Source organism: Oenanthe melanoleuca, chromosome 25 (genome assembly GCF_029582105.1).
Source record: "Oenanthe melanoleuca isolate GR-GAL-2019-014 chromosome 25, OMel1.0, whole genome shotgun sequence".
Classification (NCBI taxonomy): Eukaryota; Metazoa; Chordata; class Aves; order Passeriformes; family Muscicapidae; genus Oenanthe; species Oenanthe melanoleuca.
In genome coordinates, this window is record NC_079358.1 from 8,479,522 (window position 1) to 8,498,017 (window position 18,496).

The following is an 18,496-nucleotide window of genomic DNA, read 5'->3' on the forward strand; positions in this document are numbered from 1 at the left end:
TGAATATTGAAAATTGGAAATGGGCACAAATCCCACTGGAGATTGGAAATGGGCACAAATCCCAGGAATGGGCACAAATCCCATGGAAAATTGGAAATGGGCACAAATCCCACTGGAGATTGGAAATGGGCTCAAATCCCAGGAATGGGCACAAATCCCATTGGAAATTGGAAATGGGCACAAATCCCACTGGAGATTGGAAATGGGCACAAATCCCAGGAATGGGCACAGATCCCGTTGCAGATGGGGAATGGACACAGATCCTGGTCCTGGCACCAAAAGACGAATTTTGGGAATTGTGGCCGAACTCCCATCGAGCGTCAGGAAAAGACCCTGCAGAGATTAATTAGGAATTTAATTGGGAACATAATAGGGAACGGTGGCCAGCACAACAGGGTGGGATGGAAGGGGCCAGGGCAATGGTAGCAGTGAGCAGAAAGAGGGGACAGGGATTGGGAATGAGGACAGGGAATGAGATGGGAATGGGGACAGGGAATGGGATCCAGACTAAGATGGGAAAAGAATGGAAGGGGGGTCAGATGAGAATGGGATGGGGCAAAAAGAGTGCAAGTGGGGACAGGGGACAGCAGGAGTCGGGACAGGAGGACCTGGGGACAGGGTCAGAGCAGAGCATCATTGATCAGATGCCCCAGAACCTCAGCCAGGGTCCCCAGAGCTGCCAGAGCCACTGGGCCTGGGGTGCCCAAAGCCCTGAGCAATCCCCAAGGAACCTTTAAATCTCTGGAACCCAGCATCCCCTGGAAGATCTCCCCATGTCTCCAAACACATCTTTGCTCAAATACTTCATTTTAACCTAGATGTGGGTATTTGGGAAGGACAAAGAGAAATGCAAAGAACATTCAGGGAATGGGGAGGCAGGAGGATGTGGAGCCCTCAGCCAGGTGTCTTCCCAACACGGATCAGCGGCACCAGGGCTCAGCGGGGCTCTGCCCACCGGGGGTCACTGGGGATCATCCAGCGCGGATCCTGCCCTGGGGGATGGAGCTGGAGCAGCGCACGGAGCTCTTCCCGCACTCGGGGCACTCGCAGGGCTTCTCTCAGTGGAGACTCCGTTGGTGTTTGGTCAAGTGAGAGCTCCTTGAGAAGCTCTTCCCACACTCAGGACATTTGTAGGGTCTCTCCCCAGTGTGGATGCGCCGGTGCTGGACGAGGATGGAGTTGTGCTTGAAGCCTTTACCGCAGTCATGACACTCATAAGGCCTCTCATCCCTGTGAATGCGATAGTGCTCGATGAGACGAAACCTGTCCGGAAACCTCTTCCTGCATTTATCACACTCGTAAGGTCTCTCCCCGGTATGGATCTGCCAGTGCCTGACAAGGTGTGACTTCAACTTGAAGCACTTCCCGCAGTCAAGACACTCATAAGGCCTCTCATCCCTGTGAGTGCGATAGTGTATGGAGAGACTGGAGCTGGTCTGAAATCTCTTCCTGCATTTATCACACTCGTAGGGTCTCTCCCCACTGTGGCTGCGCTGGTGGGCGATGAGGGCATAGTTTTGCCTGAAGCCCTTCCCGCAGTCAGGACACTCATAAGGCCTCTCATCCTTGTGAGTGCTATAGTGCTTGAGGAGAACGGAGTTGGTCTGAAACCTCTTCCTGCATTTATCACACTCGTAGGGCCTCTCCCCAGTGTGGCTCCTCTGGTGAACAGTCAGGTGTGAACTCTTGGTGAATCTCTTCTCACACTCCTCACACTCGTAGGGCCGTTCCCCCGTGTGGACTCTCTGGTGTTTGGTCAGGTGTGATCTCCACCTGAATCCCTTCCCACATTCCAAGCACTTGTGGGGCTTCTCCCCACGCTGAAGCTGCTCACACAGCCCCAGCTCCGAGCTCCGGCCGCCTCCCCGGCCCGGGCTGGCTCTTTCCTGCTGGGATCCCCGGGCTGTGCGTTTGCAGCCCCTCCTGCTGCGGGATCTGCGGGGCTTTTCCTCCCCGTTGTGTTCCTGCGCCGTGGAGCCGCTGCAAACGGCCTCTTGCCCGAGGCTGTGCCGCGGGGATTTGTCCTCCCTGCTGGCCGTGCTCAGCTCCTTGTCTGGGGGAGGAAGGACAAGGACACGATGGGATTTGCCTCCGTGCCACAGGCAAGGGCAAGGAGATCCCCCCAGGGCTGTGCTGCAGCCGGGGCCGTGCTGGGCTGGGAGATGGAGCACGACACAGGGGGAAAGGGGCACTGACTTCCTCCTCACCTGCCTGCGGCTCCCGGGACATCGATCTCGTCCTCATGGCCTCCTTCTCTTCCTCCTCGGTGCCGAGCTTTGAGAAATCCTGGTTTGGGGGGAAAACAAGGGCTGAGCACGTTGGGTTTGATGGTGGCGCTGCCCGAGGGCAGCTGGAGAAGTCAGCGCCCCTTTCAGCCTCGGGGGCCCGGAGCCCGCTCAGCACCGAGCTCCCGCACCCCTCCAGGCTGCCGGGGGTCCCCCGGCTCCGAGATCACCCCCGGGCGCTCTCCCCGCTCCGGGGCTCCCGCCTTCCCCCCGCCTCTGCCGGGGATCCCCAGAGCCGATATCGCCCCCTCCCCACCGGTACCGGGCGATCGCCACGCGGCACCGCCAAGATCCCGCCAGGGCCATTCCCGCCTCGGCTTTGGGCTCCGGCAACGTCCGAACATCCCCTGAAGCTCAAAATAAAACCCTCCCGGAGACCCCCACGATGGATTTGGGGCGAGCTCCCCCTCCCCGCTCACCTGCGGGTTTTTGGGGGGCGATGCTGCCGCACCCGGGGGAAGCTGCGCTCTGTGCGGCCGGGCGGCAGAAGCGCGTGGTTCCAAAATCGCTCCTCCTCTTCCTGCCGCTCCTCCCGTGTCCCTCCTCTTCCTCCCGCTGCTGCTCTTCCTCCTCTTCCTCCCGCTCCTCCTCCGCTCCCAGCCCGGCCCGGGCAGGTGTAGGAGCGGCTGCGGCCCGCGCGGCGCTGCGAGTGATACTAGGAGCGCTGGGAATGACACGGAGAGCAGCGGCAGCGATGCTGAGAGCCCCGGGCAGGAACTGGGAACGCTTTCCCTGCCAGTGCCGCTCTTACTGGGAGCGCTGGGAGGGAACTGGGAGCAAAGAGCGCCCGGCCATGAGCGCAGCTGGCGCTGGGCGGGGCCAGAGGGCGTGGTTATGCAAATCAGGGAGCGACCGCGCGCTGGGATTGGTGGGCGGGAGGGGCGCGGGGTTGCCGCTGTCACGTGAGCGCCGTGAGGGGAACGGAGCGATGGCGGCGGCGTCCGGTGAGGGGACAGGGAGCGGGAATGGGGACAGGGAGCGGGAATGGGGACAGGGAATGGGAATGGGGACCGTGAATGGGAGCGAGAAGGGGGACAGGCAGCGGGAATGGGGACAGTTAAAGGGAATGGCGATAGGGAATGGGGACAGGGAACTGGGATGGGGACAGGGAGTGGGAAGAGGGACAGGGATCGGGATTATGGGACCAAGACCTTTATTGAAACCGGGAATACGGAAGACAAACGGAGAACCGGCACCGGGAATTGGCACTGGAAGCTGGAATGGGGACAGTGACCGTGACTGTGGGACAGGGAATTCGGAAAGGGACCGGGATTTGAGGATTGGCACCAATACCGAAAATGGGACCGGGAATGGGGAAAGGGAACGAGATTGGGACTGGGCAGGGAATTAGGACTGAGTGCAGCAATTCCGGACCTGGAGTGGAAACGGGGACCGGGACTACGGGTCTCAGAGCCAGAATACGGGACAGGGACGAGGAGCAGAACCGGGAATAAGGACAGGGAACGGGAATGGGACCGGCTGTGGGGATTGGTTGTGGCTTTAGATCTGCCAAGAGCAGAGCAGCTGCTGTAAAGTTGTTTCTGGGAAAGGCACGTCAGGCTCCAAAGGCAAAGAGCCCAAGGCTCTCCAGTCCCTGTTCAATCTCTGCCACAAAGTCCCGATGGAAGCAGGAGCAGCTCTCTGCTGCAAGAGGTCGAAGCTGCAGCCTGGTGCAGAGTCTCCAGAGGCAGATGCTCCCTGGCCTTTCTTCTCCCCTTCTTTTCTTCTTCATCTTCCTCTTCTTCTTCTCTCCCGTGCTGGTAGTGCTGATGATGATGGTGGGGGAGGAAGGGAGAGCGACGAGAGAGGAGGGAGAGAGAGCTCTGGCTCCAAGATACAGATTTTTATTGACAAATTTTCCAATGATCACAAAACACAAACCTGAACCATTTCTCCTTAACCTGTTAGAATTGGGGTTCTCCAATATAAACGCTTATGTCTAACTTGTGCACATCGCCTTTGTTTTCTCCCTGTACAATATAAAAATGATTTTAACTCTATTTTTATTTTGTCTAGAACTGTGTTTTTAAGCTCTCAATGCAGCTTGTTTTTAGCACCACACTCTAAGACTTTTACTTTTTGAGGCACTTAAGAGATATTTCTACATACTTCAAACTAAGGTTTATACTTCTACTTCATGTTGATGCAACTTAATATTACTACTTACCAAAAGTAAAGCTCTGACCTCGATTTCATGTTGCCGTGGCTTAATGTATTTTAATTTTCAGAAGATTTTTAATTTGAATTTGGCATTCTGCTCTCTCTCAAATGTACTGAGAGATGCTTCTGTGTCACACATTGCAACTACTGGGACTGGGGACTGGAAGATGGGATCGGGAATGGAAATAGGAACACAGAATGGGAATACGGGAATGGGACACGGAATATGGAAATAGCAATTGGAGAGAGAATATGGGATGGGGATTTAGAAGATGGGACAGGGAATGGAAATTGGAATCTGGGAACTGCATTGGAAATACAGAAATGGAAATGTTGTATGTACATATCTGTGAGAGCTTCCTGTCAAATCCTTATCCTTCCCAGCACACAGGGAATATGGGACTGGGAACATGGGAACGACAACCGGGCAGAGAATACGGGACAGGGAGAGGGAAGGAGAGCGGGAATGGGAATTGGACTGGGATGGGAGGCAGGAGGATGTGGAGCCCCCAGTCAGGTGTCTTCCCAACACGGATCAGCGGCACCAGGGCTCAGCGGGGCTCTGCCCACCGGGGGTCACTGGGGATCCTCCAGCGCGGATCCTGCCCTGGGGGATGGAGCTGGAGCAGCGCACGAAGCTCTTCCCGCACTCGGGGCACTCGCAGGGCTTCTCTCAGTGGAGTCTCCGTTGGTGTTTGGTCAAAGTATATTTGTATGAGAAGCTCTTCCCACACTTGGGACACTCGTAGGGTCTCTCCCCAGTGTGGATGCGCCGGTGCTGGATGAGGGTGGAGCTGTGCTTGAAGCCCTTCCCACAGTCATGACACTCATAAGGCCTCTCATCTGTGTGAATGCGATAGTGCTTGAGGAGACAAAAGCTGGTCTGAAACCTCTTCCTGCATTTATCACACTCGTAGGGTCTCTCTCCGGTGTGGATGCGCCGGTGCTGGACGAGGGTGTAGTTGTACTTGAAGCCCTTTCCGCAGTCAGGACACTCATAAGGCCTCTCATCTGTGTGAGTGTGATAGTGCAGGACGAGACTGGAGCTGGTCTGAAACCTCTTCCTGCATTTATCACACTCGTAGGGTCTCTCCCCAGTGTGGGTGCGCCGGTGCTTGATGAGGCTGGAGTTTTGCTTGAAGCCCTTCCCACAGTCAGGACACTCATAAGGCCTCTCATCCTTGTGAATGCGATAGTGCAGGACGAGACTGGAGCTGGTCTGAAACCTCTTCCTGCATTTATCACACTTGAAGGGCCTGTCCCCAATGTGGATGCGCCGGTGGGCAGCAAGGGTAGACTTTTGCTTAAATCCCTTCCCACAGCTGGAGCAGCAGAATGGTCTCGCATCCCTGTGAGTGCGATAGTGCTCGAGGAGAGTGGAGCTGGTCTGGAACCTTTTCCTGCATTTATCACACTCGTAGGGTCTCTCCCCAGTGTGGCTGCGACGGTGGGTTATGAGACTGGAGCTGTGCTTGAAGCCCTTCCCACAGTCAGGACACTCATAAGGCCTCTCATCCTTGTGAGTGCGATAGTGGAGGAGAAGACCGAAGCTGGTCTGAAACCTTTTTCTGCATTTATCACACTCATAGGGCCTTTCCCCAGTGTGGCTCCTTTGGTGCACAGAGAGGCCTCAGCTGCGGCTGAATCTCTTCCCACACTCTCCACACTCGTAGGGTCTCTCCCCAGTGTGGCTGCGACGGTGGATTATGAGAGTGGAGCTGTGCTTGAAGGCCTGCCCACAATCAGGACACCTGTAAGGCCTCTCATCTGTGTGAGTGCGATAGTGTTTGAGGAGACAGTCTCTTCGCAGAAAGGTCTTCCTGCATTTATCACACTCGTAGGGTCTCTCCCCAGTGTGGATCCTCCTGTGAACAGTCAGGACTGAGCTGTGGATGAATCTCTTCCCACACTCCCCACACTCGTAGGGCCGTTCCCCCGTGTGGACTCTCTGGTGTTTGATCAGGTGTGATCTCCACCTGAATCCCTTCCCACATTGCGAGCACTTGTGGGGCTTCTCCCCACGCTGAAGCTGCTCACGCAGCCCCAGCTCCGAGCTCCGGCCGCCTCCCCGGCCCGGGCTGGCTCTTTCCTGCTGGGATCCCCGGGCTGTGCGTTTGCAGCCCCTCCTGCTGCGGGATCTGCGGGGCTTTTCCTCCCCGTTGCATTCCTGCGCCGTGGAGCCGCTGCAAACGGCCTCTTGCCCGAGGCTGTGCCGCGGGGATTTGTCCTCCCTGCTGGCCGTGCTCAGCTCCTTGTCTGGGGGAGGAAGGACAAGGACACGATGGGATTTGCCTCCGTGCCACAGGGAAGGGCAAGGAGATCCCCCCAGGGCTGTGCTGCAGCCGGGGCCGTGCTGGGCTGGGAGATGGAGCAGGACACAGGGGGAAAGGGGCACTGACTTCCTCCTCACCTGGCTGCGGCTCCCGGGACATCGATCTCGTCCTCATGGCCTCCTCCTCCTCCTCCTCGCTGCCGAGCTTTGATAAATCCTGGTTTGAGGGGAAAACAAGGACTGAGCGCGTTGGGTTTGATGGTGGCGCTGCCCGAGGGCAGCTGGAGAAGTCAGCGCCCCTTTCAGCCTCGGGGGCCCGGAGCCCGCTCAGCACCGAGCTCCCGCACCCCTCCAGGCTGCCGGGGGTCCCCCGGCTCCGGGATCGCCCCCGGGCGCTCTCCCCGCTCCGGGGCTCCCGCCTTCCCCCCCGCCTCTGCCGGGGATCCCCAGAGCCGATATCGCCCCCTCCCCACCGGTACCGGGCGATCGCCACGCGGCACCGCCAAGATCCCGCCAGGGCCATTCCCGCCTCGGCTTTGGGCTCCGGCAACGTCCGAACATACCGTGAAGCTCAAAATAAAACCCTCCCGGAGCCCCCCACGATGGATTTGGGGCGAGCTCCCCCTCTCCGCTCACCTGCGGGTTTTTGGGGAAGCTGCGCTCTGTGCGGGCGGGCGGCAGAAGCGCCTGGTTCCAAAATCGCTCCTCCGCTCCTCCTCTTCCTGCCGCTCCTCCCGTGTCCCTCCTCTTCCTCCCGCTGCTGCTCTTCCTCCTCTTCCCGCTCCTCCTCTTCCTCCCGCTCCTCCTCCGCTCCCAGCCCGGCCCGGGCAGGTGTAGGAGCGGCTGCGACCCGCGCGGCGCTGCGAGTGATACTGGGAGCGCTGGGAATGACACGGAGAGCAGCGGCAGCGATGCTGAGAGCCCCGGGCAGGAACTGGGAACGCTTTCCCTGCCAGTGCCGCTCTTACTGGGAGCGCTGGGAGGGAACTGGGAGCAAAGAGCGCCCGGCCAAGCGCGCAGCTGGCGCTGGGCGGGGCCAGAGGGCGTGGTTATGCAAATCAGGGAGCGACCCGCTGGGCGGGAGGGGCGCGGGGTTGCCGCTGTCACGTGAGCGCCGTGAGGGGAACGGAGCGATGGCGGCGGCGTCCGGTGAGAGGGGACAGGGAACGGGAATGGGGACAGGGAACGAGAATGGAGACAGGGAATGGGAATGGGTATCGGGACCGGCACTGGGACCGGCTGTGGGGATTGGTTGTGGCTTTAGATCTGTCAAGAGCAGAGCAGCTGCTGTAAAGTTGTTTCTGGGAAAGGCACGTCAGGCTCCAAAGGCAAAGAGTCCAAGGCTCTCCAGTCCCTGTTCAATCCCTGCCACAAAGTCCCGATGGAAGCAGGAGCAGCTCTCTGCTGCAAGAGGTCGAAGCTGCGGCCTGGTGCAGAGTCTCCAGAGGCAGATGCTCCCTGGCCTTTTGTCAGGGTCCACACCACATGTGGAGTCCTGGTGGGTTCTTTTAGGGATCTCAATGCACAAAGGACACAGCAGGGGACAAAACCAGTTTACTTTTGCAAAAGATGCACTTTTATTTAGTGCCAACAAAATGCGATAGAGGGACAGAGAGAAAAAGAGAGAGAGAGAAAAGGGGTTGGGATTAGAGCTACCACGACAAGCAGACGATCCTCGTGGAACCAGCCAATAGATGTCCATTGCTGTCCGGGGAGATCTCAGGGGCCTTTAGTTTGAGGGTGTCTTTCATAGTCTTTTCCAAGGCATCGGGCGACTGGCGAAATGGTGGGGAGATGTATGGACTATTGTATGTGGAGATCATTGCTCCAAGAAGCAGGTGGAAACAGGACACTGAGCAAGTATCCTGGGTGGGAGCAGTGCACCATGGCAAGCTCCAGGCACACAGGAGTAGTGCACCATGGCAAGCTCCAGGCACACAGGAGCAGTGCACCATGGCAAGCTCCAGGCACACCAACAGTCCTTGTGACCAGTTCTGCAGCAAGTCGCCTCTGTAGGAGCAGCACACCGTGACCAGCTCATTGTTCTCACACCTGTGGGAGCAGACCTGCCCTGGTTGGCACCACCTGAGAACAGTCACTTGGCATTCTTCTCTTCCCTGGCCAGCACCTTTAAACTGCAGTTCTTTAGGCCTCAGGCGAGGGTCGTTGGGCAGAACAATCCTCCACCACCCCGTGACCAACGAGCATCGCTGAGGAACTCCAGCAGTGTGATGTTGTGATGTTGTAGCATCTTCAGGACCCGTCATTGGTAGCATATCCCGGAAAACAGGAACAGAAAAATCAGGGATCAGAGAGAGAGAGAGGGAAAGAGGAAAGGAAAAGGAAAGAAATAGACACAAAGATAATAAATCAAAATAATCACAACAAGTTGATTGAAAAACAATTTTCACAACAAATTGAAAAACAATTTTTTAAACAAATCACAATCATGACAAATTGAAAAACAATTTTTCAAACAAATCACAATCGTATTAATTGAAAACTTTCGAACAATCAAAATTAATGCAAATCAATAAAATAACTTTCAAACAATTATTCAAACAATATTAAAGCAAATCAATCAATAAAATAACTTTAAACAGTTCAAATTAAAGTAAATCAATTTTGATTATAACATGTTTAACAAAACAGATTAAAGCAATTGCTTTTCTAAAATCATTTTCAATCAAAAAACTTAACATTACTAAAACTAATAATACCAATCATACAAACACAAAAATTTGAATGGTTTTTTTTAAATCCATTGCTACATTTTCTACAAACACTAAATCACAAGCAGTTCTTAAGCATGCACACCCATTGCTCATACACCCCAATAGCATTTCAGGAATCTCCTTTGGATAACTTTCAAAGTTACAGACATTCTGATCTATGTCTAAGCAAATATCTTGAGCTCTGATTGCATTACTTTTACAGATAAACCCTTCTTGTTTCCAGACAATGTAAGTTTCCAAATTAATAGTTTGTTACTTTTCACCAATTTGACAGGCCCATTCTCTATGCTCAAAAGGATAGAGAATAGCTCTGTCATGATTCAGCCTTAATGCAATGAGAGGGAATATTGAATGTAATGAAACATTACATATGGTCAGTGCAAAGGCTGTGGCTGTGCTTATGCTGGGGTAGTAGTTTCACCAGGATTGGAATTCCTTTTTGAAATTGTGAACATTATTCCAAATTATTTTCCGAATTTCAGTAGGAAAAGTGGTTTCCTCCACTTCTCATATAATTAAGGCAGCAACTGACTGCATCCACAATTGAACCTGGATACAGCAGAGAGCTAAAGAAATGTTAGCCAATTTATTCATTAATACTTCTAAATCAATACTATTCAAAATTCCCAATCGTGTTCCCACAACACCGGTTATGTCTCTTGTTTGTTTCTTGAAAGGATCCTCCTGGTCTTGCATTGGCAATTTGACTTGTTTAAAAGACCATGCTGATTTAAACAATATTTGGTTTTGGCTAGTTTACCAAATTAGCTAAGATCCAATTTTAAAGATTTTCAGGCTCAGTATAACCGGTGGTTGGGCAGTAGGTGTTATAACATTAACATCAAGTTCCCCTCAGTATTTTATATTGTTTTTACCACACATAATTTCATAGGAAAATTGTACAACAGTTCAATTTTGATTTTGAATCTTCACAAAATATAACACAGCTGTAAGGTCCTGTGCTGGAACTGTATACAGGTTTGATGAGGGATTCAGCAATTAATCTTCATGTTCCGTGGTATTATTCTGTGAAAAGTAAACACAACAGAATCTGCCACAAAGAGGCAGGAGGTTAAAATGATGGAACTATTCAGCATGTAATGCAGATTGGGATTCTGTTAACTTCCCAATAATTTGCTGCTGAAAAGGGAGCCACTCTGTACCTCCTTTAAACACAGGATAAGAATCAGTGTAGTTGCAGACAAAGGAGGCACTCCATGCTTCAAGCTGGAAAACATTCCAAATAACCATCAGCAACCCAACCCAAGAGCCACCCCGTCCCCCAGCAATAATTTGTTCATCAGAAACAACATTCATGAACAAAAAAATTAGTGAACAAAGATTGTTTGGGGGAGAGGGCAGAGGCTATTTTAATTACCAAGACAGGTTTGTCATAGCTGCTACCCAAGCTCTCAGTTTCTGTCATAACCAGATTTTTTACAGTTCCTTCTGTTACTGAGAATTTCTGGGCCACCCTGTCAGGGAGGACAGTCCCAGTAGTGGCTATCTTCAAAAACTTCACTTCCTGAGAAGGTGTTTGCATTTTCTCTGAGGTAATTTGCAAGTTAGGGCTTTCCAAATGGGAGATTATTTTCTGTTGGGTATCCCCCACTAGTTCTATTTCATTTCTTCCCACAAGGCTATCACCAATATATTGATAAACAACCCCATTGTCAGGTTTGGGGTTTTGGTTTGGCCATACAGGGGAGTTTTGCAAGTCCTGTATAACCGGTTTGAGCCCTTCTTTGGCACCAGAAGGAGGAGGGTATTGTTTTACATTTACAGGTAATTGCATAGGTGATTTATAGCCAACAGTGAGTTTTATTTCATGTATAATTTGCAAGCAGGCAGCTTTGTGAATGTTTTCTAGGAGTTGGTCAGGAGTACCAACTAAAGCTACAAGGTCTCCCCTTTCCAAAGGGTTAAGCCCTGCTGCCCAATAAACTGCACACTGAGTAGGGGACCATAAGTTACGTTTGACTTCTGTTGTTAAGAAACTCCCATGTCCCCAGTACCCACTAGCTGCTTCTTCTGATAATTTAGTAGCAGTGTACAGGATTTTTGTAGTGGTTATTTGTGGGTCAAAATTCTCATCATTGATAAAACTGTATTCTGTTTTAACCAAAGGTCTCAAGCTAGGGCAGCAATATTCCCCACTATTTTTCATCAGAGTCAGTTCTTTTTGAGGATATATTTGATTAGTTTCTTTCTCTTCTGTTTCTTTTGGCAAATCAGTGTGTTTTAAAGTGTTGGTGTGTTCTTGTCTTAGGGCAGCTCTTAAAGAATGATTCTCATCTCTTAAAGAATGAATCTCATCTCTCAAAGCATGATTGTCATTCCTTTCTTCATCTAATTGTTTTTGCAAAATTTCCACTAAATTTTGTAGCGAGTCAATAATTGCTCTTTCTTCACTTCTTCGCGTAAAGCGAGTTTCTATAGCTGCCGTAAGACAGGCCCCCAAAACTGAGCAGAGAATGGTCTTATTTTTGCCCAGTTTGAATTTTGTTTCATGTTGCAAAGAATGTATCCTATCAATCACATTTTCTAAATTAAACCAGTTACTGTATGCCCAATCTTCTCCCCCTTGGGAGGGTCTGGCTTTGTACTTAGCTAGCAAAGCATAAAAAGCATTTTTATCTTCTTCAGACATCTTTATTAAGGGACTAAAACCACTCTCAGGGAGGCACACTTAAAATTACACAAAAAGCACAGCTAAAACTGTGTTTCCCTTCTCGTCCCTGGAGCGGGTGAAGAGACCACACTACTTGGGAGGTACTACCTTAGTTACAAAACAGCTTGTCTCTTCGCAATCCCAAGTAGTCAACAACAAACAACAAACACCCAGCCTTTAGCTGAGGACAACCCCTTTCTTCCCTGCCTAGGTTAGGCGTCCAAAACAACAAACACCCAGCCTCCAGCTGTGGACTATCTCCTTTCTTCCCTCCCTGGGTTAGGGGATCAAAAACTGCCTTGGAGGTTCTCTCCTCAACTACAACAAGCAGCTCAACAGCACATACACATCAAAAACACAAGTCCCATCTTTTGCACAGTTGAGATCCTTTATAAAAACTTCTCCGATAACTGAAATGGAGTTGATTCTCCACCTGGGTCTGTGTGCAGATTGCGGGAAGAGCCCAATACCACCTCCCTTGCTTCCCAACACTGTTCAGTCCTCACAGTACTGACAGGCTGGGTGCAGCTGAAATGGCACAGGTCTTCCCCTGGTACAAAGTGCACAGAAAACCCCCAACTCCTCCAGAATCAGGGAATCTGAATTGCCGACTACGCCAATTAAATGTCAGGGTCGACACCACATGTGGAGACCTGGTGGGTTCTTTTAGGGATCTCAACGCGCAAAAGACACAACAGGGGACAAAACCAGTTTACTTTTGCAAAAGATGCACTTTTATTTAGTGCCAACAAAATGCAATAGAGGGACAGGGAGAAAGAGAGAGGGATTGGGATTAGACGTACCAAGACGGGCAGACGATCCTCCTGGAAGCAGCCAATAGATGTCCATTGCCGTTCAGGGAGATCTCAGGGGTCTTTATTTTGAGGGTCTTTTATATTCTTTTCCAAGGTGTCGGGTGACTGGCCAAAAAGTGGGAACATTTATGGACTATTGTATGTGGAGATCGTTGCTCCAAGAAGCAGGTGGAAAGAGGACGCTGTGCAGGTGGCCTGGGTGGGATCAGTGCACCATGGCATGCTCCAGGCCCACAGGAGCAGTGCACCATGGCAAGCTCCAGGCACAGCAACAGTCCTTGTGACCAGTTCTGCAGCAAGTCGCCTCTGTAGGAGCAGCACACCGTGACCAGCTCATTGTTCTCACACAATGCTCTCTGGGAGCAGACCTGCCCTGGTTGGGATGGGCACCACCTGAGAACAGTCACTTGGCATTCTTCTCTTCCCTGGCCAGAGCCTTCAAACTGCAGTTCTTTAGGCCTCAGTCGAGGGTTGTTGGGCAGAGCAAGCGAGAGGCTTTTAGATGGACTCTTACACCTTTCTTCTTCTCTTCTTCTTCATCTTCCTCTTCTTCTTGTCTCCCGTGCTGGTAGTGGTGATGATGATGGTGGGGGAGGAAGGGAGAGCAACGAGAGAGGAGGGAGAGAGAGCTCTGGCTCCAATACATGGATTTTTTTTGACAAATTTTCCAATGATCAAAAAACAGGAACCTGAAGCATGTCTCCTAAACCTATGAGAATTCTGGTTCTCCATTCCAAAGCTTATGTCTAACTTGTGCATATCACCTTTGTTTTCTCTCTGAAGAATATAAAAACTATTCTAACTCAATTTTTAGTCTGTCTAGAACTGTGTTTTTAAGCAGCTTGTTTTTAGCACCACACTCTAAGACTTTTACTTTTTGAGGCACTTAAGACATATTTCTACATACTTCAAACTAAGATTTATACTTCTACTTCATGTCGATACAACTTAATATTACTACTTACCAAAACTAAAGCTCCAACCTATTGCCGTGGCTTAATGTATTTTATTTTTCAGAAGATTTTTAATTCGAATTTGGCATTCTGCTCTCTCTCAAAGGGACTGAGAGATGCTTCTGTGTCACACATTGCAACTACTCAGACTGGGGACTGGGAGATGAGATCGGGAATGGAAAGAGGAACAGGGAATGGGAACATGGGAATGGGACATGGAATATGGAAATAGCAATTGGAGAGAGAATATGGAATGGGGATTTAGAAGATGGGACAGGGAATGTAAATTCGAATCTGGGAACTGCATTGGAAATACAAAAATGGAAATGTTGTACATACATATCTGTGAGAGCTTCCTGTCAAATCCTTATCCTTCCCAACACACGGGGAATATGGGACTGGGAATATGGGAACGACAACCGGGCAGAGAATATGGGACAGGGAGAGGGAAGGAGAGTGGGAATGGGAATTGGAGTGGGATGGGAGGCAGGAGGATGTGGAGCCCCCAGTCAGGTGTCTTCCCAACACAGATCAGCGGCACCAGGGCTCAGCGGGGCTCTGCCCACCGGGGGTCACTGGGGATCATCCAGCGCGGATCCTGCCCTGGGGGATGGAGCTGGAGCAGGGCACAAAGCTCTTCCCGCACTCGGGGCACTCGCAGGGCTTCTCTCAGTGGAGACTCCGTTTGTGCCTGGTCAAAGTATATTTGTATGAGAAGCTCTTCCCACACTCGGAACACTTGTAGGGTCTCTCCCCAGTGTGGATGCGCCGGTGCTGGATGAGGGTGGAGCTGTGCTTGAAGCCCTTCCCACAGTCATGACACTCATAAGGCCTCTCATCCGTGTGAGTGCGATAGTGCTCGAGGAGATAAAAGGTGTTCGAAAAGCTCTTCCTGCATTTATCACACTCGTAGGGTCTCTCCCCGGTGTGGATGCGCCGGTGCCGGACGAGGCTGGAGTTTTGCTTGAAGCCCTTCCCGCAGTCATGACACTCATAAGGCCTCTCATCTGTGTGAGTGCGATAGTGTAGGACGAGACTGGAGCGGGTCTGAAACCTCTTCCTGCATTTATCACACTCGTAGGGTCTCTCCCCGGTGTGGATGCACCGGTGCTGGACAAGGGTGGAGTTTTGCTTGAAGCCCTTCCCGCAGTCATGACACTCATAAGGCCTCTCATCTGTGTGAGTGCGATAGTGCAGGACGAGACTGGAGCTGGTCTGAAACCTCTTCCTGCATTTATCACACTCGTAGGGTCTCTCACCAGTGTGGATGCGCCGGTGCTGGATGAGGGTGCAGCTGTGCTTGAAGCCCTTCCCACAGTCATGACACTCATAAGGCCTCTCATCTCTGTGAGTGCAATAGTGCGTGAGGAGACAAAAGCTGTTCGGAAACCTCTTCCTGCATTTATCACACTCGTAGGGTCTCTCCCCAGTGTGGATGCGCCGGTGCTGCACGAGGCTGGAGTTGTACTTGAAGCCCTTCCCGCAGTCATGACACTCATAAGGCCTCTCATCGGTGTGAGTGCGATAGTGCAGGACGAGACTGGAGCTGGTCTGAAACCTCTTCCTGCATTTATCACACTCATAGGGTCTCTCCCCAGTGTGGGTGCGCTGGTGGACGATGAGGGCAGAGTTTTGCCTGAAGCCCTTCCCGCAATCAGGACACTCATAAGGCCTCTCATCTGTGTGAGTGCGATAGTGCAGGACGAGACTGGAGCTGGTCTGAAACCTCTTCCTGCATTTATCACACTTGTAGGGTCTCTCCCCAGTGTGGATGCGCCGGTGCTGGACGAGGATGGAGTTTTGCTTGAAGCCCTTCCTGCAGTCAGGACGCTCATAAGGCCTCTCATCTGTGTGAGTGCTATAGTGCTCGACGAGACTGGAGCTGGTCTGAAACCTCTTCCTGCATTTATCACACTCATAGGGTTTCTCTCCAATATGGATTCTCCGGTGCACAGCTCGGTTTGAGCTGTAGATGAATCTCTTCCCACACTCCTCACACTCGTAGGGCCGTTCCCCCGTGTGGACTCTCTGGTGGTTGGTCAGGTGTGATCTCCACCTGAATCCCTTCCCACATTCCAAGCACTTGTGGGGCTCCTCCCCACGCTGAAGCTGCTCACGCAGCCCCAGCTCCGAACTCCGGCCGCCTCCCCGGCCCGGGCTGGCTCTTTCCTGCTGGGATCCCCGGGCTGTGCGTTTGCAGCCCCTCCTGCTGCGGGATCTGCGGGGCTTTTCCTCCCCGTTGCATTCCTGCGCCGTGGAGCTGCTGCAAACGGCCTCTTGCCCGAGGCTGTGCCGCGGGGATTTGTCCTCCCTGCTGGCCGTGCTCAGCTCCTTGTCTGGGGAAGGAAGGACAAGGACACGATGGGATTTGCCTCCGTGCCACAGGCAAGGGCAAGGAGATCCCCCCAGGGCTTTGCTGCAGCCGGGGCCGTGCTGGGCTGGGAGATGGAGCAGGACACAGGGGGAAAGGGGCACTGACTTCCTCCTCACCTGCCTGCGGCTCCCGGGACATTGACCTCGTCCTCATGGCCTCCTCGTCCTCAGTGCCGAGCTTTGAGAAATCCTGGTTTGGGGGGAAAACAAGGGCTGAGCGCGTTGGGTTTGATGGTGGCGCTGCCCGAGGGCAGCTGGAGAAGTCAGCGCCCCTTTCAGCCTCGGGGCCCGGAGCCCGCTCAGCACCGAGCTCCCGCACCCCTCCGGGCTGCCGGGGGTCCTCCGGCTCCGAGATCACCCTGGCCGCTCTCCCCGCTCCGGGGCTCCCGCCTTCCCCCCCGCCTCTGACGGGGATCCCCAGAGCCGATATCGCCCCCTCCCCGCCGCTACCGGGCGATCGCCACGCGGCAGCCGCCAAGATCCCGCCAGGGCCATTCCCGCCTCGGCTTTGGGCTCCGGCAACATCCGAACATCCCCTGAAGCGCAAAATAAAACCCTCCCGGAGCCCCCCACGATGGATTTGGGGCGAGCTCCCCCTCCCCGCTCACCTGGCGTTTTTGGGGGGCGATGCTGCCGCACCCGGGGGAAGCTGCGCTCTGTGCGGGCGGGCGGCAGAAGCGCCTGATTCCAAAATCGCTCCTCTTCTTCCTGCCGCTCCTCCCGTGTCCCTCCTCTTCCTCCCGCTGCTGCTCTTCCTCCTCTTCCCGCTCCTCCTCCGCTCCCAGCCCGGCCCGGGCAGGTGCCGACACCCAAAAGCAGCCGCGCTCTGGCCCGGGCGGGGTCGGGGCAGCTGCGAGCCGCGCGGCGCTGCGAGTGATACTGGGAGCGCTGGGAATGACACGGAGAGCAGCGGCAGCGATGCTGAGAGCCCCGGGCAGGAACTGGGAGCGCTTTCCCTGCCAGTGCCGCTCTTACTGGGAGCGCTGGGAGGGAACTGGGAGCAAAGAGCGCCCGGCCATGAGCGCAGCTGGCGCTGGGCGGGACCAGAGGGCGTGGTTATGCAAATCAGGGAGCGACCGCGCGCTGGGATTGGTGGGCAGGAGCAGCGCGGGGTTGCCGCGGTCACGTGAGCGCCGTGAGGGGAACGGAGCGATGGCGGGGGCGTCCGGTGAGGGGACAAGGAACGGGAATGGGGACAAGGAACGGGAATGGGGACAGGGAATGGGAATGGGGACCGTGAATGGGAGCGAGAAGGGGGACAGGCAGCGGGAATGGGGACAGTTAAAGGGAATGGCGACAGGGAATGGGGACAGGGAACTGGGATGGGGATAGGGAGTGGGAAGAGGGACAGGGATCGGGATTATGGGACCAAGACCTTTATTGAAACCGGGAATACGGAAGACGAACGGAGAACCGGCACCGGGAATTGGCACTGGAAGCTGGAATGGGGACAGTGACCGTGACTGTGGGACAGGGAATTCAGAAAGGGACCGGGATTTGAGGATTGGCACCAATACCGAAAATGGGACCGGGAATGGGGAAAGGGAACGAGATTGGGACTGGGCAGGGAATTAGGACTGAGTGCAGCAATTCCGGACCTGGAGTGGAAACGGGGACCGGGACTGCGGGACTCTGAGCCAGAATACGTGACAGGGACGAGGAGCAGAACCGGGAATAAGGACAGGGAACGGGAATGGGACCGGGTGTGGGGATTGGTTGTGGCTTTAGATCTGCCAAGAGCAGAGCAGCTGCTGTAAAGTTGTTTCTGGGAAAGGCACGTCAGGCTCCAAAGGCAAAGAGCCCAAGGCTCTCCAGTCCCTGTTCAATCTCTGCCACAAAGTCCCGATGGAAGCAGGAGCAGCTCTCTGCTGCAAGAGGTCGAAGCTGCGGCCTGGTGCAGAGTCTCCAGAGGCAGATGCTCCCTGGCCTTTCTTCTCCCCTTCTTTTCTTCTTCATCTTCTTCTTCTCTCCCGTGCTGGTAGTGGTGATGATGATGGTGGGGGAGGAAGGGAGAGCGACGAGAGAGGAGGGAGAGAGAGCTCTGGCTCCAAGATACGGATTTTTATTGACAAATTTTCCAATGATCACAAAACACAAACCTGAACCATTTCTCCTTAACCTGTTAGAATTGGGGTTCTCCAATATAAACGCTTATGTCTAACTTGTGCACATCGCCTTTGTTTTCTCTCTGAAGAATATAAAAACTATTCTAACTCTATTTTTAGTCTGTCT

At 53.2% G+C, this 18,496-nt stretch overlaps 1 protein-coding gene and 1 pseudogene across 2 annotated transcripts; both read right to left on the bottom strand.

Moving 5' to 3' along the window:
- Nucleotides 1-882: 882 nt before the first annotated feature.
- LOC130262635 (zinc finger protein 850-like) lies at nucleotides 883-7,240 on the bottom strand (annotated as a pseudogene).
- Nucleotides 7,241-8,270: 1,030 nt separating this feature from the next.
- Nucleotides 8,271-17,297, bottom strand: LOC130263040 (zinc finger protein 883-like). 2 transcript variants are annotated; one of them, XM_056510490.1, is made up of 4 exons: nucleotides 16,715-17,291; nucleotides 16,382-16,454; nucleotides 13,307-16,227; nucleotides 8,271-8,783 (listed from the first exon to the last, which is right to left on the bottom strand). In XM_056510490.1, the coding sequence occupies exons 1-3, from the start codon at nucleotides 16,787-16,789 to the stop codon at nucleotides 14,561-14,563; spliced, it is 1,815 nt and encodes a 604-aa protein (XP_056366465.1). In that variant the 5' UTR covers nucleotides 16,790-17,291; the 3' UTR covers nucleotides 8,271-8,783; nucleotides 13,307-14,560. The 2 variants fall into 2 exon arrangements, with proteins under 2 accessions (XP_056366465.1, XP_056366466.1); XM_056510491.1 differs by lacking the exon at nucleotides 8,271-8,783 and having other exon boundaries at nucleotides 13,576-16,227; nucleotides 16,904-17,297.
- Nucleotides 17,298-18,496: the final 1,199 nt, after the last annotated feature.